The sequence below is a fragment of the Terrapene carolina genome, unplaced genomic scaffold (assembly GCF_002925995.2).
Source record: "Terrapene carolina triunguis isolate 2854851 unplaced genomic scaffold, T_m_triunguis-2.0 Scaffold33891, whole genome shotgun sequence".
Taxonomy (NCBI): Eukaryota; Metazoa; Chordata; order Testudines; family Emydidae; genus Terrapene; species Terrapene triunguis.
In genome coordinates, this window is record NW_020698242.1 from 3787007 (window position 1) to 3809676 (window position 22670).

At 41.3% G+C, this 22670-nt stretch overlaps 1 protein-coding gene across 1 annotated transcript in view; it reads right to left on the reverse strand.

The window, feature by feature from the left end:
- LOC112109691 (A disintegrin and metalloproteinase with thrombospondin motifs 18) overlaps positions 1 to 22670 on the reverse strand; it is a 102222-nt gene that overhangs the window by 3674 nt on the left and 75878 nt on the right. Inside the window, 6 exon segments of the mRNA XM_026663640.1 lie at positions 1479 to 1626; positions 3543 to 3755; positions 4352 to 4543; positions 7657 to 7861; positions 11711 to 11837; positions 13234 to 13375. Of these exon segments, the coding sequence (XP_026519425.1) occupies positions 1479 to 1626; positions 3543 to 3755; positions 4352 to 4543; positions 7657 to 7861; positions 11711 to 11837; positions 13234 to 13375 (1027 nt within the window).

The window sequence follows — 22670 nt, forward strand, 5'->3', positions numbered from 1 at the left end:
CTGTTAGGCCTGATTCATCCATTTCTCCAACCCAGGCTAGTTGCAGCTGACTGATGAATCCTGAGGATGTACTTTGCACACCCCACAAATAAAACAGTATTGATATTATTTCTGTATCTGTCTTGCTTCTTGGGCTCATGCAATATTATGTTTCCCAAAGGCCTGGTGGCTGACATAGCAATGTGTTTTACAGATTTTCCACACACAGTGAAGCTTCAGGAGTCAATATGGATGAGAGAGAATATTGTCTGATGGTTAAAGCAGGAGACAGGGAGTAAGGATGCCTGTGTTCTTGTGCAAGTGCTGCTATGACCTTGCTCTAGGACCTGAAGAAAGTCAACTATGACCTGGCTCTGGCTTTTGTTTTTTTAACCAGGGCACCACCTCTATTTTCAGCTCCTATCTGTAAAATGGGTATAATAATGCTAAAATTCCTTACCAGGGGTCTTTTGAGAATTGTTTGTAAAGTACTTTGTGATGCTGGGATGAATAGCACTGTAAGCTGGGCCTACAATGCATAACTGGGTCATAAGTGGCAGCTACAGGAAAAACTTCAGGGTTGTACGTATTGAGTCTTACTTTTGTTATTATGCATCATGGCTTGGGAGCCAAAGAGAGACAAATGAAAGAAAATTGAAGCTATGAGAGGCCTCTGCTCAGCAGCAGCAAGAACAGTTTGCCGCTGCTCTATAGAAAAGTCACTATTTTAACTTTATGCCAATGTCTCTATGGGATGCTCCCATCAACAGAATGCACTGTAAGAGGGTGGAAGTTAAGGTAATGCACAGAGCAGCCCGATCGTTACTTAACCAGAGACGGAGAAACAACTCAAACCTGAACGGCAAAAAAAGTACATATCCTTTTATTCCTGCTTTTAAAAATATCTGTCCCCTCTTGAACATATCAGACCTAGAAGTTAGCCCCTTATGTCTGTTTGTGAAAAGAGAGGTGATGCACTTCCGAATTTAATATATTGCAGAGCGCAATGGTGATACTGAAAAATGTGGATTTACACAGGAAGATATAACCCCCCAAACACCTATGCCTGGCAAAGGTGATGTTTGTCAGGCTATACCAGGGGTCGGCAACGTTCGGCACGCGGCTCGCCAGGGTAAGCACCCTGGCGGGCCGGGCCAGTTTATTTGCCTGCTGACGCGGCAGGTTCGGCCGATCGCAGCCCCCACTCGCCGCGGTTCACCGTCCCGGGCCAATAGGGGCGGCGAGAAGCGGTGCGGGCAAGGGATGGGCTGGCCGCGGCTTCCCGCCACCCCCATTGGCCCGGGACGGCGAACCATGGCCAGTGGGGTCCGCGATCGGCCGAACCTGCCACATCACCAGGTAAATAAACTGGCCCGGCCCGCCAGGGTGCTTACCCTGGCAAGCCGCGTGCCAAACGTTGCCGACCCCTGGGCTATACAATTCCAAGCAATCAAACCCACCATTGAATGTAATTCACGACGCAGAGTTTGGTATTTTACCTTTTTTCTCTGGAGCTGGGCAGAAGTTAGTATTGCAGGCTCTCGACACTGCTGGTTTCTGATGTGGCAGACACCCAGTTGCTGGTTGCCCCTGCCGGAGGCACTGCACGCTCCGGATTTGCACTCCCCCACCACACGTTACTGTACACTGCAAAAAAGGAAAGATGAGAAGCCACATTCTATAACACAGATGGTCTTCCAAGGCCCTCGAAAGTCAATGGAAAGACTGTCCAGGGCTTTGGATGAGGCCTACAAATTGTAAAGAGCCTAAGGGCCAAATTTTCAAAAGAGCTCAACACCCACAGAGCCAGATTTTCAAGTGAGCTCAGCTCCCATTGAGCCACTAAAGCAAGTGCCAGATTTTCAAAAGAGCCCAGTATCCAACTTGCACTGAACACCTCTGAAAATCTGGTTACTTATTTAGGGACCTAAATGGGAGATGAGATTTTTAGAAAATCTAGCCCCAACTTTGTGTGCTGATCTATTTTGAAACTTGATTCTCTGGGCCGAGTTGTGCTGTCCCAATGCAGGTAAAATTCCCAGTGAAGCCATAATTGTGGAAATATCTGGGAAAAAAACAAGTATTTTCAAGAAGATCTCTGAAGTATTATAAAGTGAGTGAGTCTTTCACTTGCATGTGCTTCATGAAAAGATGTGTTGGGTATCATCTGATTACAACTGTCAGGCATACATTGTTGCAAGTATACAACAAGTATACAATGTTAAACGAATGTGTGTCTCATAGATATGTGACTCATAAAGTAGATAAGTTCCAGAAATACAGAAGCTTGTTTGCAAGAATGTAGAAACAAATACAGGCTGATCCAGTAAATAATCATAGTATTTAAGGAATCCAGACAATCTGTGCAGATACATTGAGAATATAGATATAGTTCATCTACAGTGCACTTTCAAGAAGAATGGAAAGATGGAATTTGGAAATGGCATAGAATGTAGTGCAGCTGCAGCACATATAAGAACTTAAGAATGGCCATACTGGGTCAGACCAAAGGTCCATCTAGCCCAGTATCCTGTCTTCCAACAGTGACCAACGCCAGATGCTTTACAGGGAATGAACAGAATGGGTAATCATCAAGTGATCCATCCCCTATAGCCCATTCCCAGCTTCTGGCAGAGGCTAGGGACACCACAAGTAACAGGTAAGATTCTTTAATTTTAGCATAAAGGAACACTAAAATGCAGGAATATGGAACCAGCTACATCATACCAAAATATCGGCATGGTCCAAGATTTTTTATGGAATATTGCCAGAAGCTAAGACTGGATAACAGGATGGATCACTTGATAATTGCCCTGTTCTTTTCATTCCCTCTGAAGCATCTGATGCCGGCCACTGTTGAAAGACAGGATACTGGGCTAGATGGACCATTAGTCTGACCCAGAATGGGCATTCTTATGTTCTTATGACTATATGCAGAAGACACCTGTGGGCTATCAACATTAAGATGCAACAGTCCCATTATGGCCGATTATATTATGTTCTAGCCCTCTCTTTGGAATGGCTGCACAACTCTGCATGGTCTGCTTGTGCACTTTCCCTGGGCATTACCCATGATTCAGAAGGTGTTTCACCAAACACCCATGCTGCCTGCGAACTGGCTTCATCATGCCCCAGTGGACTTTTTGGACTGACTGCCCTACATACCAGCCATTCCCACCCACTGGTTACATCATGCCCTATTACCATGTTAGCCGAATGGGGCTGCATGGATGTAATGGAGAACAGAATTTGGCCTGATATTTCTAACTCTGACATTAGCTAACTACAATGTGTGGTTGTGTTCAAAGAGGACTGAACTGGGAGGGTTATTGGTCTGGTCATTCAGGGTATATTCACCCACATGGTGAATGTGAGGTTCTCCATTCCACAGTGACCAATAGTGGGAGAACAATGTTAAATCTACCACACAGAAGGGACTGTACACTCCCTACTGACTCCATGAATGCCAAAAGAGAAAGTGCCATTGGGAATGGAGAGCACTGACGTGGGAGGGAAAGGAGTAACCTTCTCCAAATAACCCAGGCTGACTTTTTTTCTCATACCTGCTGCCAGGGTGAGGAGTACCATCCGGACACCATGCGGTATAACCTCTGCAATGGACAAACTCCTCTGTTACATGCTTCTTCTAGTTCTATGTTTGGTTTCTTTATGTTCCGACATCTTCGCTGAGGGAAAGTGATCCATTTTCCATGGATGCTTTTCTCGCTGCACTTCATTTCCCGCTTTTTAATACCTGGGCCACAGGAGGCTGAGCACTAAAAAAAACGAAGTGCGTGCTTTTAAAATAATACATTGCCGTAATTAATATCAGTTCCACTAAAGCCTGGACAAACTTTTGTGGAATATGAATGCATTGTGGAAAATAAAAACATAAAGATTATGGGAAAATGTTTCTATACTAGTATGAATTCTGCCATCTTGGAAACCACTGTGAAACCAGGGGGAGTCTGGCAGCTGACAGCAGGATACAGCCAAGTGTTTTGAGACATGAAGACGTAAATTTTCAAAATTGACTTTGAGTGCCTCAATCTTTAGACGCCCAAATGGAAACACCTTAAAGGGAAGGAAGGTGCCCTAACATGTTCTGAAGATCAGGCCTCTCCAGATGTTTTAAGTAGGGCATCTAAAAAGTAAGGTGCTACAAATTACTAGTCATTTTTTAAAATGTAGACAATATTAGTTACAGGCAAAGCTCTTATAAATGATCCAGAGTTTGTATTTTCATCAGATCATGACCCTTACTGAATCCATAGCACTTTTTTTCTCTCATACGCTCCGTGCATGCTAGTGTTTCAGTACTCTTATGAGCTCTGCAGAGAACAAGACGGTCATTCAGATTGCGGTACTGTACCTCACTCCAAGAAGAAACCACCCACTGGAGCCGATCGTTTTTGGGACATCGTCCTAGTACACAGGTCTGTTGGGATTCTGGCTTGGGATCTCTGCTGCACATACTTTCTGGTAAGATTTTCAGCTTGGAAGGGCTGGTGCTTTTGCAGTGGACATCCCGTTTCTTAATGCCTCTCCCACAGGTCTTGGAACACTTTGGCAGAAAGAAATATTCATTTGTGTTTGGGGCACTTAAAATTGACATTTTTGTATTTACAGCAGAACACAGAAGCCATAATGAATCTTATCTGTAGCCACTGCTGTTAACTTAAACCTGTAATTCTGTTATGGAAAATGTAATGTAATAAACATACTTCTGTGGCACTTTTCATTTTTCAAACCTGGAGTTAAACATTTTATTGTGTAGCCTTAACTAACCCTCACAGCTCTCCAGTAAGGAAGATAAGCATTCTCTGTCCTATACATGGGGAACTGAAGCAGAGAGAGAGATTCTCTCAGCCCTTGGCAACACAAAGGGGCTGAAAACTGGCCCTAACTACCCATCTGAGAATCCCCCCAGTGAAAGGAGCTCTCAGCAAGTGTAAAGCTATACTAGCAGGTTCCTATGTTACCTGAACCCACCCTGGCATAGAGGATGGGAAGAGGTAGATGGCAGCTGTACTCTTCCAATTCTCAATTAGTGTTTGGGCCCTTGAGGGCCACAGCCAGCTGCTCCAATTTATGCTAGGGCCAGCGCTAGCCAAAGGCACAAAGCAAGTTATTTTGCAAAGCCAGGACTGGAACTTGGGACATTTTGGCTGTGGTTAGAAACCATTATAAATATTGAGTTATTCTTATTTTTCTGTTTGTTACTATGTTGATTTAAAATCTAAAATATGCTTTTTGTGGCTGAAACAAAATGGACCAACTGAATATATTCTAGAGCAGAAATTGCAGAATTGTGAAAGCCCTGAGATAACTGCAGATTTCCTACCATCCTGTACTTGCTATAAAGCTATTTTTATATTTGTTTTTAACATTAAAAATTCAGGTCCTGAATAACCTTGATGACTGCATGACTAGTGAGATGACAACACCAAAGCCAAAAGTAAAAGATGAATAAGTGAGAAGGGAAAGGTCCCACTGTTAAACACTCTTCGATTTTTTTATCTTTGTTGATAACTGTTTAGCGTCAATAACTAATGAATACTGTGGACAAAGGAAGTCTTTGTTAAAGACTGAACACCCCAAACCTTCATTAAGATATCAGAGATACATCCTGTAAGACTCCCAGCTGGTGGTGGTATTGGGGACTAGAATTGACACTTTTATTTCTAAGAAAAAGATGCAGAAACAAACTATTTACAAAATAGTTCTACAAATACAAAACCTTTTAACATGTCTTTTGATGTTTGATACCTTTGTGGTTATAAATATTTTCCTTCGGTCTCAGGACCAAAGCTAAATAAAGTTTTAAACATAATTGTCTTTACCTTATTCAAAGGGAGAAGAGCATTATTATTTTTAAAATTAAGATAAATTACAAGTTTACAGTATATTTGTCCTGTCTCCCAGTTGGGATGCCTGGATGTTAAGAGGTTGAAAAGGGTAAAAATATGGGACTGAGCACAGTGGAGTTATATCAGCATAAAACCAGAGTACTGCAGCGTAAATCAGACCCAATATCTTTATATCTATCTGAAAAGCCAAATGGATCCAACTTTGCAGTATCATTTAGAAGAGCCACTACATTTAACCATTGGCTCATTTGATCTTGCATAATTGCAGTTTCTGGCAGTTTCCAATCCAGTGTCACCAACTTGTATGATAACTGGTGATTTTTCTTAAAGAACCGGTTGCTGGAGCTGCATGAATATATGAGGAGCTCAGCTTTCATTTTTTTAATAAAGAAAGTTTCTAGCCTCATGGTTTCAGAGAAAAGCATGAAAAGGTGATATCCATATACCTTAAAGTCTCAGAAACCTCTATCATATATCTTGCCAATTAGGGAATCGTGTATCTGTGGACCAATTTCCTTCTCAACTCATTGCAGGGACTCAATTTAAGTCCTGTCGGATGATATTTGATTTCCTTTATTTTTGTTTATGTAACTGCAAACTTTGATAGTGGTGAAAACATTGTCCATATTCTTTAAAAATTTAGCCATAATATCTGATTTCATAACCTCCTGCAACAGTGAATTCCAGAGATTTGCCTATACGCTGAAAAACAAATAGTAATTCCTTTTGACTGTTTTAATACTGCAGCCCACTGAGTAGCTTTGTTCTTCTTGTGCAATGTGATAGGATAATGAGAAGTTCTGTTCTCCTCAAAAGGCATTATGTCCTCTGTGACAGTGACCACCTAGATCCAGTCCTCTCTAACTCTCACAAAGAGTACGAGAATTAAAAAACAGTAGTTTTTACAACAGATTTATATCACTCTTGTAGCTCATTAAATGAAGACAGAAGAACTTAAAATGGACTTTGCTTCTTTTGACATAGATCCACAGTATCAGTTCTCGCAGCATTTCATTTACCCTTAAATTAACATTCACTATGTGCCAGCACCAGCATCATTGCAAAAATAGCAGAAATGAGTTTTTAACTTCAGAGTGTTCATGCTTTTCATACATTTCTGAAAAAGGGTGTGTACACACAGAAATGTGCCTGGGGGCCCATTGCTACTGACTTATGCCACTAATAATTTACTGCACTACTAAATTACTTACTTGGAATGGGCTACACTAACAAAAGTAAATATGCGATTACTACATGTATCATTGAGTAAAACATAACTTCATCTGCCTGCATTTCAAAAATGTGTATGTGCACTCATGTGCCATTCTAGCCCCATTCTTTTTCCATTAGTGGTACCTCTGTTGATATTTCTTCTCTGAGAAATGTTAATATTGCTGTATGAATTAATGTCAGAAAGGGGTGGAGGGCGGGGGCTAGGACTGTAAGGAAACCAGAGTCTTGTCCTTCAGAAAACCAGAGAATCCTGTGGCTGTTTGTGTGTACTAGGAAGCTCCTCCTTTTCCCTCTGTTGATTGAGGGACAAATCCCAAATTAGGGTAGGCAGATGCAAGTCCATGCATCCACTTATACCAGCCATGCTTTTTCTTTTAGTAAGGTCGCTATCTAAAAACAAATTAGATTGTCCTTATTATTTTCTTACACAGGCCTTCCAAAGTAGGCAGGATACAACTATGTGAAGAAAACTATTCTGTACACGTTCATTCCAGCTACCTCTGTCACTGGACTCAGTACCAATATTTCTATTATTCTGGCAAAAGGAAACATTCTGACTATTTCTCTAAATTACCTGAGACCACAGTCCAGGGCTCCATTCAGGTGGGCAGTCTTGGGCATTACATATCTGTACTTGGGCTGGAGTGCTGACTGGACAAAGAGAATGTGCTACCACCTCTTCCTTTTGAAAAGTCTTCTTCTGGACACATTGAATTGGGCGACTTTGTTGCCCTCCACCACAAGACTTGCTGCATACACTCCATTCACCTGTCGACCAGCTTACAGGAGAGAATGAATTTATTTCTTACAAACACATGTCTTATAATGCACCCTGTACAATCAGTATAGCAAGGACTAAGTTCAAATGCAAAATCCAATCTATTCAATCCATTTGACTGGTGTTGCTGTTAGATAATTTGACAAGATTCCTGTGCAAGACTCATGCAATCTATCTGCAAAGAACATTTTGAAATGCAACAAGAATAAATCTCGTAGCCCTTGCTCAGGAAAAACTTCCAGTAATTATTATTTTTATTTGCAGTGTGGCAACGCCCTAATGTTCAATCAGGATTAAGGATCCTAGTGTGCTAGACACTGTACAACCACATGGAGAGACACATTCCCTGCCCCCAAAGTGTTTAATCTAATATGAAACAAGACACAACATGTGAGTGCAACAAACAGAAGGAGAGAGGAGAGGAACAAAGGGCACGCTAAATTCTCAAGCTGTTACACAGGTGGATATTGTGGAACTTGGTGGGTTCAAGCCATGTTCTGTTTTAGTTGATGGTGAGACTTCCAGCAGGAGCAGCCCGAGAGAGGGACAAGTTATGGTAGAGTAAAACAGGTCAGATGTGACCAGGTAGAGATATTAGTTGAAGGCTTGTGAGCAAATGAGAGACTGGAAAGAGAAGAGGAGGCCAAGGACAAAACCTTGTGAAACCCTAAAGAAGTGTAGGAAAAGAAAGAGGACCTACCAAAACAGACTCTGAAGGAGAAGCCAGTATGGCAGAAGGAGAACACTAAGGACCAAATTTTCAAAAACTGTTTTGCAGATGCTCAGCCTCTATGCATGCAGCCCCCAATGTATAAAGACATGGAGGCTAATGCACATGGACCTACGTATATTCTTGGTGCTGCCCAATTCTAGTCTTCCTCTCAATTGTTATCTTGTCTTTGCTTTGGATAATAAATCTGTTTACAAAGTTCTGTGGATCTTTAAAATAAAGCAAGAAAGAAATGGCTTGCTAAATTCACCAACCCTGTCATTAGAGTTCAGAGGATTTAGACGATGTCCTGAGACAAGTTACTTTTGGCAGCTTAACCAGCAAGATTATCTGAAACCTAAATAAAACTGTATCAAATTAACCAGCTGACTACTACTGGGCAAATATATCCTCCAATCACCCGACAAGGTCCACTGATGCATATCGTCACTAAAAATCACACAGGGTCCTCAGATGTATTGCTGAACTGCACAGTCGGGGTTCACGTTTGAAAATGAGTAATATTCTTTGTAGTACAGTAGCACCTAGAGTGCAGAGCCCCATTGTGCTAGGTGTACGACATATAGCAAAGACACAGTCCCTGTCCCAAAGAGCTCACAATCTACGTGAAAGACTATAGATAGCAAGTGGATGCAACAAACAGATGGAGGGAGCACAGGGAAACATATAAACAAATCCTCTGCCTATGGGAGAATCATGAACTGATCCAATCAAATTAATGAGTCTTCAAAACCTTCTCCCAATATCAAGCACTGAATTTAAACTGAATCTTTTAAAACAGGAATTCTCATACTTTTTCATTATATGAACCATGGAGATTGTCCCTTTTAATTCACAACTGCATGGGCCACCAACTCTCCCATGCACTATCACAGCACAAGCCCTAAGGCAACCAAAGCAGCTGCTTATATCAAACAGAAAGTATTTGAACTCTTGTAACTATGTGGAAGTTGAGCGCCATATCACTGGACTGTATTTCAGATCTGCGTGAAATCAAAATTAATTTGCATGTTTAAAAATGCGTGACACCTCCCTTGGAAGATTTCCTCTGGGAAAAGAAGAATTCCTGAATCACAATCCAGATTTTTAGGTACCAAAAGCTATGGGAAGTTTAAAGCTACCACATCTAAGGACAAAGGAATTTTAACACACACGTCATGCACCTTAGGCATTCCGTACAATTTCAGGACTGTGGTGGTCTGCTGCTGTTGGACTAAATATGGAAACAGATATGGAAAGCTTGGAAGGCTTTTCTAAGGAAGCAATAAAGAAACATTGAGGTTGCCTTTTAACTCTCTCTAGTGGGATTCTGAAAAACCTGAGACTTTCATCCTGCTTAACAACCTGCTTTCACGCAGCCTGGTTTTCTCTCTGCTTTTTGACAATAGCATTGTCAGGAAATAAATGTTTGTTTTTTTTCAAATTGGGAAAATAATATAACACTTATTTCAAGTAAATCTGGTCAATACTAGGTTTCAAGAACTGTCTTCTCCTTTGTAGCCTACCTTGAAACATATGCTTCTGGAAAAGCCCAGGTTCTAATCAATTCTATATGTTTTAATTAGTTATACTAATGGTACTAATCAGTTTGATAGGTAAACCAGCCAAAAAGAAATAGTTAGTTTTAAAAGCTTACGTACAGTAGTTGTTTAGAAAATCTACCTTTTCATAGGGAAGAGTGCAATAAACCTGCTTTATGCCCTCTTGTAAACTGCCATTTTCCAAGAGTATCTTGGCTATGTTTCAAGAGTATCGTCCATTAGTTCAAATAAGCTCAATAATTATGACTAGATTTGGCAGCCCTTTACTCCAATCATAATAGTATGCAATTCCGATGCCTTTGTGTATTCTTACCGCATGAACTGAGTAGTAATTTTATTCCTTCTCATATTAATGAGTCTTTGTTCTCATTGTGCAGTAAAGATTTGTCCTTGAACCTTAAAGTTTTGTCTTCTTTTTTTATGATGTCATGTCAATATCATATTGACTTAAATGATAAGTAAGACACATTTGTCTTTCTCTCTTGCCTATTATGCCTACCAAATTTATATACGTTTTATTTGCTGCTTACCACTTATTATTCTTTGATTTCTCAATGTCATGTATTACTGTAAATATCTGGGCATTTACAGCATGAGTGGCATTTACAGCAAGCTATTGCACACTGTAACATTATGGACTACATCCTTAAATGATATAATCTCCACTGAGTTCAAGGGAGCTATTTTCACCAGCTGAAGATATGGCCCTATACAATCTTAAACTACTGAATCTGAGAATATCAATTTAATGTAGCATGGACGAATGATGCTGTATGTCAAAAATGTTTTTTATTCACCATTAATTCTTATTAGCAATATGTATGATATACTAGCTTCAAAGGACATGGAAAGCTCCCATTAATAGTAAGGCAGTTGCATACGTGGCCCTGTTGAATGATTAAAATAAATGTTATATTTTAGAAACATTATATGAAGACAATGCCAAGTCAAAATGAAGGCATTTATAAATAACTAAAAAAAACTGCTGGAAACATCAGAGATTGTTTTTTCCGTCTATAAGAAATTGAGTCCATTGGATAAAAATACATTTGGCAGAAGATAAGTCACATACAAACAAATTTTGTTTGGTTAGGAAGATTACTTAAAATTAGTATTCAGACAATAGTGTGGCTAAAGGCAACCCAAAGAAACTGCTGAAGCAGGCATATGGGGCTCTCACGTGATACGCTACCGCTATTTAAACCTTATCTCTATTTTTTGTGCCTCTACTGTATAATTTGCCATTTGGATTTAATGTCCTGTGTTATAATTTTAAAATTTTGCAGGAAATTTTAAACCATTACTGGACCACTTTTAAGGGTGTTAAATTTATTACAAACTATAGACTTTAACTAAAACAAGGCCATTCCACAGTGCAAAGCTTTTTGACTTTTCCCACCAACATATTCCTGGATGGGGAAACAAATCCCATTAAATTTCACTAAATGTGCTGAGTTCATATAACAATCATGGCTGTGGTGGGTTCAGCCAATTTGCCGGATATACAGTTCTTTGTGCCTATCAGAAAGTATGGCAAACACAAACACACAGTAACGCTACAGGAATAAATAACACTTACTATGCTGGGCAGGGATTAGCATTGCATAGTTTTGTTTCCGTTAAAGGCTTTGTCCTTGGGCCACAAAAGGAGGAATTAACTCGTGTACGATGATCTTGTAAACAAATAGCTTTTGCTGTAATGTGCCCTAAGGAGATATCAAAAAGAAATACAATAAAATAAATTGTTACATTTTCTCCTTATATTTAGGGTATTAGTGTAGAAGGTTAAATAACATAGACCAGACTCATCCCTAGTACAATTCCACGGATGTCAATGGGTGGGGCCAATTTGGCCACTTGTATTAATGTTAATTCACTTTTCTGCAATATAGGTGTGACGGCTGCCACTGAAGTCAGATATAACATTATGACAAACAGTGTATTGGCAGAATTTAAAATCACAGGTGGATCTCTGCAAAATGGAAGACTCAAACACCAAGCCACTCTTTGAGTTCCATCTACCTGCAGAAACAAGCAGAGAAAATTTCTTAGAGCTTTTCTCGAGTATTTAGAAACTGTCCTTCAAACCCTTTTGTCAACTTTTTGTTCTACCTTTATAGCTATCTTTACATTCTTTGAGGCTGCTGTTCCTGGTGCATATCTACTTTGAACCATATTTGTTGGAAAAAGTCAATTGGGAACTTTCCCTATGAGTTCAACATATTAAGAGTTAATCATAGGAAAACTGCATTTGTCTGAACCCAAACCATTTGGAACTTCAGGGCCTTCTGAATTGATGAAGCAATTCTGACACACACTCTGGTAAATGTGCAAAACAGCTGTATGCTCTTGATTGCAAGTGAATTTATTCTGAGACAAAGTCTTCTCACCCTACTTCGCACAAATAATCCCATTGAAACTTTCTGTGGAACATATACTAGGCTCATTCCATATACAGATAGTCCATTGATTTTGGGGCTGCAAATGGTTTAAGAGCATTCCATAGATTTACTTTTCTACTTTGTAACTTACTTCACATACAGTCTGTGGGCACAACAAAGAGAAATCTGGGAAATACAGAGGCATTTCTGGCTACTGCTATCTATTTTTTAAATAGAGATTTTACCTGTATGCTACTCTCCGGGGGGCAGATTCTGATACCCTTACTCATGCTGAATAGCACCTTACTCCATGAGTAGTTCCACTGATTTGTTGGTAAATATGTCAATGAAACTTACAAAATATTTACATGAGCCTCGCTTAGATTTTCTTTCTACGTGTTCTCCCATGCCTATTGCCTGTCTCCACTCTTTGTCCCAGAATTAGGTTTAATGACAGAATTTCCAGGATTTAGAAAAAATAAATAAATGTATAATAAAATGTTTCCTGGAAAACAAGAGAAAAAGTTTATCATTCAGCTACATGGACTTTCAGAGATAGACTCTGATGAACTCAGCTATTTGGGATTAAATTTACACATGCTCTATATTGCCTCCTGAACATGATGTTTTAGACCTTTACAAAGCTACAGAGATTTGGAGTGGAGTGTGTTTTAAAAAGGAATGAAAGAAAGTAAGGATGGGATGTAGGAGAGCTACCTACCCCCGCCACAGGAAGCTGAGCAGTCTGACTGCACTGTCACCCAGGAGTAGCTATGTCTTTTGGCAGATGTCTTGTTCTCACTGATGATCTTGGGGAATGTGTATTCCCAAGCAATACCTGGATTTTTGCCTTGTAACAGGATCTAAAGAGTTTAGGGGGGAAAAAGAGGGGAATTAAAAATATGCAAATTCTGGAAGACCTAAGGTAGCTGAGAACGTTTAAAGATGTCTATATGGAGTATTTTTATACATGTTACATTTCTGAAAGAGTATTCAGAACTAACTCCTGCGGATACAATGCACCTTTGTAACACTGAAATGTCCTGGTTCCAAACCTTGGCAGGGATGGCACTTCATGTAACAGGGAACACAGTGGAATAGTGCATGCAATGTGGGCCCTGATTCAACACCCTTGGAAGTCAATGGAAAGAGCCCATTGAGTTCAGTGGGAGTTAGATCAGGTTCAGGAAGTGGAAATAGCATCTGCTAGTATGAGGTGACACCAAGAGCACCATGACAAATATTTTTCTCAGTATGGTCTTGCCCCACATGTTCTTTGGCTACTCAGAATAAATGCCTCTTTAAAACATGGATCCCTGACTCCACTGGGGCTCTGTACGGGTACTGGACTTTTCTTGTGGTGATTCAGCTGCTTGCTTGAAGCCACAGGCTCTGATGCTGGGTGAAACTCAATGTCCTGTGCTATGCAGGATGTTAAGCTAGCTGATCCTTTCCAGCATTGAACTCCAATTCAGCAAGGCATTTAAGTCCCATTGCTTCAGTGCTAAATACCTTGCTGAAATAGAGTCTGAGTGAGTGAAGGAGGAATGTTGGAGTCGATGTGGTTGAAGATGTCTCTCTTGCTTCTGGATCCTGGGGACACAAAATAGCTATTTTGCTGCTAAACAGGTACTCCTGCATCCTTATAGTCACACAGTAAATCCACAGCAAATGCAGTTGCTGGTGAGAAGTCTGTGCGGCAGAGGGTGATTGAAGTCAATGGAGCTATGACAATTACCCCAGCCAAGGATCTGCCCAAGTATGTCTAAGGCTACGTCCTCACTACGGGGGGGGGTCGATGAATTCGACGTATCGCTGCCGACTTACCCCGCTGTAAGGACGGTGGCAAAATCGACCTCCGCGGCTTCCCGTCAATGGCGCTTACTCCCACCTCTGCTGGTGGAGTAAGAGCGTCGATTCGGGGATCGATTGTCACGTCCCAACGGGACGCGATAATTCGATCCCCGAGAGGTCGATTTCTACCCGCTGATTCAGGCGGGTAGTGTAGACCTAGCCTAAGATGGGGAAGTCTGTATCGCTCCCTTGTGCATTGGCATATCGCCCATCCTATTTTTGGTCTAAGACCTGGCCCACAGTAGACATTTTATAGAAAACATGTCTTTTGATTATAATAATGCAGTGGCCACTTCATTCAGGTGGTCTGGCTGCTGGTGGTGCTCCTCAATGTGTGTTTTCACTATATTTAATATATTACTGGTAAATTACATTGCACCTTTCATGGGAACAACTTCGTAAAATTTACTGCAGTCATTCCAACAACAACAACAACAAAAATTACAAGCTTCATAAAAGCCTGACACATATTTGAACTCAAATTTGAATTGAAGCAGAAATTTCCATTTTATAACATTTCTTTTAGATAGGGGAGTTTTGGCAGCTAAAATACACTAATATCCATGTTCAATAGAAACTGTGCCTCACATGTAATACTTCTAAAATTACAGTGTTCTATTAAGTTTTATTCCTTGAACAACATGGCCACTACAAAGATATAGAGCAGGTGCAGTTAACTTCACTTCCTAACCACAGTTTTTGATAAGCATTACAGTTTAAAATAGGATTCCAGTCTATGTTAATAACTTACTTCAGGGACATTAGTAAAATATGGTGGGCAGTCAGTATCACCAAATGTCTGCACAAGTAGATCTATGTAGGTAGAAGTCGTTGCTAAACAGAGGGGTTTCAAAAACCAGCAGCAAACTTTTATTTTATCTTTTTATGATCAAGAGCAACATAATAAAGTTTTTTAAAGGAAGACAAGGGATTTAAACTATTCTGAAAATGTATATATTGGAAAAAAGAAATGACCCATGACAGTGAAAAATTTAGAAGGAATGTACACGAACTCCAGTGCAATAACGTTGAACATATGAAGGATCTGGACAGAGTGCTATTTACATCTGCAGGGAAAAAAAATGGATGATATATTTTCCATTGCTACTAGCCAGATATTTTATTTCGGCCTGTGAATCTTGATATTGATCCAAACTGGGAATATAGGAGTTCAGGTCTGTAACAGGCAAAATATGTTCATCCAGCAGAATAATAGCATACTCTGGTTTATTGCAAGATTCAGATACAAAACACCTAATACTCAGATGAGTTTAAGTTTGGGTATTTTATGTGAAACCAGTGGTGGAAACAACATATGGCTATGAGTTTGATTCATGACAACACTAAGATACATTTTGTATGCATGTGTGTAATAGTATTTAAAGTAATTATCCATTGTCACATTTTAAAGAATAGTCAATATTAATGTTTATAGTATATATATATATATGAAGATAGAATCAAGTGTCACCTTCTCGTAATAATACTCAGAAAAACTACGTTATTCAGGCTGCAAAGTCAAACACTCAAAAGTTAGGAAATACTAGAATTAAGGTTGTCTGTGTAACCTTAATTTGGCCTTTCTGTGCATATATATTATGAGACAGTCTTTAATTTCATGATCACATACTATTTGTCCACAGGACCCCTGCCTTTTTTGGTGCACACAATGGGTGATGTTTGCTTTATGAGCCACTATTTTATATTTAGTTTTATCCTCGTTGTTTAATGTCTGGCTCCATGCCTTATTTACTGCACAATGATCAAACCATGCTCAGAAGGCAGAACTATTCATTTTGTCATCGACTTTTCTATAGCTATAGCATGTGAGTGCTTCACAAACATTAAATAATTTTCTCAACACCCCAGTAAAATCACAGGGTGGTATCATCCCCATTTTACTGATAGGAATCTGATGCACAGAGAGATTTAAGTCAAAAATGTCCATTAATTTTTGGTGCCCGATGTGAGACGCCTAGGACCTGATTTTTTCATTGTGGGTATCATAGAGCACTTTATATGTTGAAAGCACAATTCCAATTGACTTCAGTTGCAGCGGAGAGAGATCAGCCACATGGTCTCAAGCTGGACTTTCATAAAATGAGAAACACATCATTAGTGGCCACCTGTGAAATGTTTGGTGTAAGTGACTTGCCCAGCATCACACAGTAACTCTGTGGCACAGGCAGGGATAGAATCCAATTCTCCAGGGCAGCATTCTACTGCCTTTAATGTGAGACCATCCCTTTTCTTCCTACACTGCCCTGCTTCATTCACTACACACCTTCCAGCTTCTATAACAAATAAAGCAGGAGTCTTACAGACAACACGTTCCTTCACGGTACAGCCCTATTCTGTCCCCAGAGCAGGTCCATTCTGTGCACTGAATGAGGCAGGGGTCCTTTCAAAAGATAGCATATGATCATATAATTAAAGACTGTATCATAATGCACATGCACGGGGTGGGTGCGGGAGGGAAAAATTAGTGTTGCAACCTTATTTCTGGCATTTCCTAATTTTCAAGTGCTTGACTTTGCAACCTTAATAACGCTATTGTAATGTGTCGATGTGTATAATTTGCTAGGTTTTTAAAAAAGCAAACTGAATAAACAAATTCTATCATGTAGCATCATATTGACACCTGCATGAGCCACCAGCAGGGTTGGAACCTTTAGATCCACCACAAAGATCCTTGTCACCTCAGCTACCAGAGTATAGTAGGTTGCGAATTGCTATGTAGACCAGCTCTACAGAGGGATGAGAGACACAGCTTTTCCAGTGGTTTTCTCAAATATTTGCTGACAGCAGAGGAATTGAGATGCAGGGATCTTGGGCTCCATTCCAGCCTCTGCAAGGGAGTGTGCTCTAGTGGGCCCATTTATCCCAAGCTTGACCCCTTCAGCCATCCCCTCCAACCTGTCACTGTCCCAGTCCTGTCTCTTTCCCACCTCTGGCTCCTCATCCCAGTCCCATTCTCCTCACTTGGCCAGTGCCCAGGGCTAGCTCCAGGCACCAGCATTCCAAGCAGGTGCTTGGGGCGGCAATCTGCAAGGGGCGGCAGTCCGTGTGTTTTTGCAGCCCCAAGCAGCGCGCCAAATTGCCGCCGCGGACAGCGGGGGCAGTCTATGTGCCCTTAGGGCGGCACGCGCGTTTCTGCGGCAGCGGCAATTCGGCGGCAGCTTCTATGTTCAGCTGCCCGCAGCGGCAATTCGGCGGCTTCTGTCTTCCGGCTGAAGACAGAAGCTGCCGCTGCTGCGGAAACGCGCGTGCCGCCCTAATGGCACACAGACTGCCCCCACCGTCCGCGGCGGCAATTCGGAGCGCTGCTTGGGGCAGCAAAAACAGTAGAGCCAGCCCTGCCAGTGCCAGTCTCCACTCCTCAGGCTTCTCATTCCAGTCCCAGTTCCTGCTGCCCTGCTGGCTTCTTGTCCCCAGTCTTGATGCTCAACCACTCCCAGTTCTCCCCTCCAGGCTCCTTATTCAATCTCTTTTGCCCCCAAACCTCCAGTTGCCCTCACCCATGTTCTCCATCCTCACTGACTCCCAGTCCCAGTCTACTCCCCACCCCAACTCCTATGTCCAATTTCACGCTCTTGTCAACCTCCAGTTGCAGTCTCCCTCCCGTTCACCCAGACTCCCTGACTCAATCTACTTCCCTCACCACTCCAGGTCTGAATCTTGTCCCATCTGCATTTGAATCAGGCAATTTCCTCCTTCTCACTGCCTGGTAGGCAGGCCATTCATCCAGTCTTAAACCAGACAGTCCTGCTTTTGTAATATTTGTCCTCCATCTGTACTGAGACAAAACCGGACGTGGGGGACACCATAATGTACGATGTGTCGCTCCCACATCCCTGCCACCATGACCTCTCTTACACAGCATGTGTGCATGGCCATGCCAGTGGTATGCCCAGTCTTTAAAATGGCATCCCTCGTGCAGTGTGACCTCGCATGTACTGTGCGTGTGAGGTCATGCCAGCAGGGGCAGGCCAATGCCATGTCCACTAGCACCCCATGTCTGGTGTTCTGGGAATGTGCGACTGACCACGCTGCTGCCCGGGCATCAGAAGGGGACATTGAGAATCCTGATCTCCGTTCTGGTGCTCATGTCCCGCCCACAGCATCCTAGAGCTACAATTGCAGGGAAAGTCCTATTCAGCCCTGGCTGAAGCATGCTCAGTGCAGACAGAATCTTTGGGGAATTTAGCTACAGTGCTCTGGCAAGTCTCTTCTGCGCATGCACAAACTGTGATTTTTTTTCAAAGGTTTATAACTTGGCCAAATTTGGGCAGATTTTCACAGGGAAAATCCCTGACATAAAGGCCCCCTCCATGCCAAATTTCAAATCCCTGCTCCAAAGCCTGGGAGTGCTACAGCTTTCCAAGTAAAGGTCACCAAAAAATTTTAACATGGTCAAAACATTATTCTCCCCCCTCCCCGCCCCGCCTCTATCCTCACTCAGAAATGGCTAAACCAGGGGTTGGCAACGTTTGGCACGCGGCTCGCCAGGGTAAGCACCCTGGCGGGCCGGGCCAGTTTATTTACCTGCTGACATGGCAGGTTCGGCCAATCGCGGCCCCCACTCGCCGCGGTTCATCGTCCCGGGCCAATGGGGGCGGCGAGAAGCGGCGCGGGCGAGGGATGTGCTGGCCGCAGCTTCCCACCACCCCGCGATCGGCCGAACCTGCCACGTCAGCAGGTAAATAAACTGGCCCGCGTGCCAAACGTTGTCGACCCCTGGGCTAAACTCTTTTGGCTGAAATTTTCCAAAAAAGAACACAAACCTTCCCCCCCCCAAATCCTGAGGTAGAAACCTCAGCCCAAATGATTAAAGTTTAGCAAAGATATAAGCAACTGAGTAAGGGTCTTACAATGGGTCATGTCAGGCCACTGACTGCTACCAGGTTGGCCTATAAAAGAAACTGAAAGGCTACTGTGAAGGATTTGTTGGCATACAAAAGCAGTTCAATAATACTAATTATTATTATTTATTAATTCTATTGCAGTAGCATGTAGGTGTTCCAGTCATGAACCAGGACTCCTCTGTGCTACATGTTTTACAAACAAAGAAGACAGTCCCTGCCCCAAAGACCTTACATGTAGGGATGTTTTATATTTACTGCAGTCTCCAGAGATAGCTCTGATTAGCCCATTCAGTGACCCTGCTCAGGTGACCAAATGCTGCAATATGACATGTAAATTGATTCATAAAGGTATTATGCCCCTTTTATAACAATAGCATACCTTGTCTGACCTTCCCGCAAGAGGAAAGGTGCCAGTGACACAAGATCATGTCCACTGTGTAATAATATAGTGCCCAGCACAATAGGACCCTGATGCTAAGTGGCATTGCCAATACTAATTACATATTATTTATTTCTACAAATGTTTGCTTTTGCAAATGAGTCTTTTTTTTTACATGCAGCCTTGGACTGCTGATGGTTTTAAAAACAGGTGTGAGAAGCTGTTGGGGAAGGTGACTAAAGGAGAACAAATGACTGCAGCCCGTGAAAAGCTACATGTTAATTCCCTATTTATACCTGCTCAGCTATTCTGGCCAGTAAGCAGCATAAGTTAGAACCCTCCTTAATCACTTGATCACAGGAGGAGATACTGGGAGAACAGGGACTGCATTCTGCATCAGATTTGGATGTAAGAGCTGGGTATGCTGAGCAAGGGGAGAGAGGGACCTAATACCTCCTCCTACCCCTGCTCAGCCTAGTAACAGGGGACATAATCTAGCTGTATTAAAATATTGCGGACCAGGTATTGCACAACTGAAAATTGCACAAATATAATTTATATTCCATGGCATTCATGTTAAACGTATTGTGTAATGTTCATCTAAGTTATCCTCAAGGAAAGTTGCAATTTGCCAAAGAAACAAGCATATACATAGCTCTTCTGTCATATTTTCAAACGTTCACTATAAAGCCCTTCCTTAATAACCCAATATTTAAAGTCTGCATATATAGCCAAGTTGTTAGACCTACAAATTTGGAAAGACCTCCAGCTTCAGTCTACTTAACTGGACTCATTCCAGAGACTTTTCAGCCAACTGGCATTTGCTCCCAAATTTACAGCTGGCAAACAACCTTCTTAAACATTTCCAGGTCCTCTGTAGAACTGTTTAATGTCTACCTTTAACACACCAACCACCTGACTTCAGACACAACACTCAGCAGCTCGGACCGCAGGGCGCAGAGTTATAAAATTTACAGCTTCTTGAGTCTGAAAACCACAGGCTCTATGGCTGGAATCTGCCAAATCTATTCTGAAGAAAGAGAACTGCAGCTTTTGCTTAGGGCATAAAATGTTAAAACAATGGATAAATTGAATTCTCTTGAGTAAATAAACCTTTTCTTTTGCTGCTAATTTTGATTTCAAAGCTAAAACAATAAATTTTCTAAACCAGCTGTGCATCTGCTTCTCTGTTTAAGGCCCTTTTTTCATTGCTATCCCAGGTTTCCCATGTAATACCTAAATTTGTGAGTCAAACCTTTTAAATGCCTATCAACACATCCTTTTTATGACTGGCTTTTTTAGTTTTAAACTGGGTTTTCATGTAACAAGCATAAATTAAGCCACTGGTAATATATTTATTAATTTCATTGACTTAAGATAAAAGCCTGACAGTGCATGATATACAAGACAACTTAAAATGGTGCTTGTAGCTAGTCGAGAAAACTATGATTATTTCTGTGAAGGGCCGGTAGACAAAAGTTGTAATTAGAAATAAATATATTTTAAAACAAGGACCAAATAAAGCTATCATGCTAGTTATTGCCTACCTGCCCTTTACGGAAATAATCATTCATTTTGTCAACTGTTTAGAACCAGCAAGCATCACTAAATATTTTTGATATTTTCTCATACTGCATCTGTGTAATGTTCAAAGATGGGCTTGAATCAAAATGCTGAATCCTACCTCACCCAAGTTTTGAGAAGTTTTAAGTATGGATCCAGATTTTTGTGGTCACTTCCATCTCTGGGACTGACTGGTCATTTCTATAGGTGAGGTATCACCAGTGATGGTAGACCAATAAGTCTGCAGGCTTCTGTGTGGGGAAAATTAGTATCTTGTTGAACTGGTGGAGTTCTTGGAAAGATCGTTGCAGTTTTCACCTATCATGAACCAATCTGACATTTAATGGACTGGCATTCCTAGCAGGTTACAAATCGAATACATTTCTTTGGCAGCTTAGTTATACAAAAAAACTTTACTTCCTGTTAATTTTCAATATACCGAGCCAGATTCTGATTTCATTTACACCTCGATAAATCTTGAGTTATTCCACTGATTTCTACAGAATTTACTCTGTTTTCACCGGTGTAAAGGAGACCAGAATCTCATGTACTGTATGCTGGGGGAGTCTGCCAAAAAAACCCTATTAGGAATACAGGAACGCCATACTGGAGTGGTCCATCTAGTTCCCTGTCTCTGAGAGTGGCTAATACCAGATGATTCAGAGGAAAGCACAAGTACCCTGGAGTGGACAACTACAGAAGGGGAAGGGTCTTTCTTCCACCTGTCATTTGGTGGTTGGCTTAAGCTGTGAAACACAAGGGTTTATATCCTTTTAAAAATTTCTAGACGGCATCATAATATCTTACAATTAGCTTGTGAGAAATCAGGACTCTTCCGCCAATTCCTCTAAGGTCATTTAAAAATCAACAAGAGGTATCCTTGGAAAGTCCTGTATGATTTCATTCCTACTTGCAGCTGTTTCAGATTTATCCTCTTTTGTTATTGTGTCTCCTTCTTTCTACTGTTCACATGCTAAATGCAAGATTTCAAGGGATACTGTCCAGCTAATCTCTTTTCACTAAAGCGGGATCCTTTTATCCCTTATGTAGGATCTACATCTGTATCTTATAAGCACATCTCTGCTCTCTTCAACTCACTTTCTCTTTAGGGGAAATCAATACAAATTTATCATCTAGTAGCTAATAACAAATGTAACGCTTTATAACTGCAACCTGGCTGTCTCCCTGTGGCAGCTAGATAATCAGTAAAGTCGTTCCACCTGGCTTCCTTTCCCTTTTCCCCATCCAACAAAGAGGAAGTGATTTACTGGTTTTAATTAGACATCTTTTCCTGCTTTGAAGCTACATTCACCTTCTCTTCCTGTGAATGTTCGCCTCTTTGTAAAACATCCCATCCATCTGCTACTTATTGCTGTTGAAACCCATCTTCTTTCACAGCGTTTTCATTTTTTCCTTGATTCAATATCTCAGGTATGTTTGCTGAAGACTTTAAGGTTCCCAATTATTTTATGTCATATCATCCTGAGAAAGTCACTG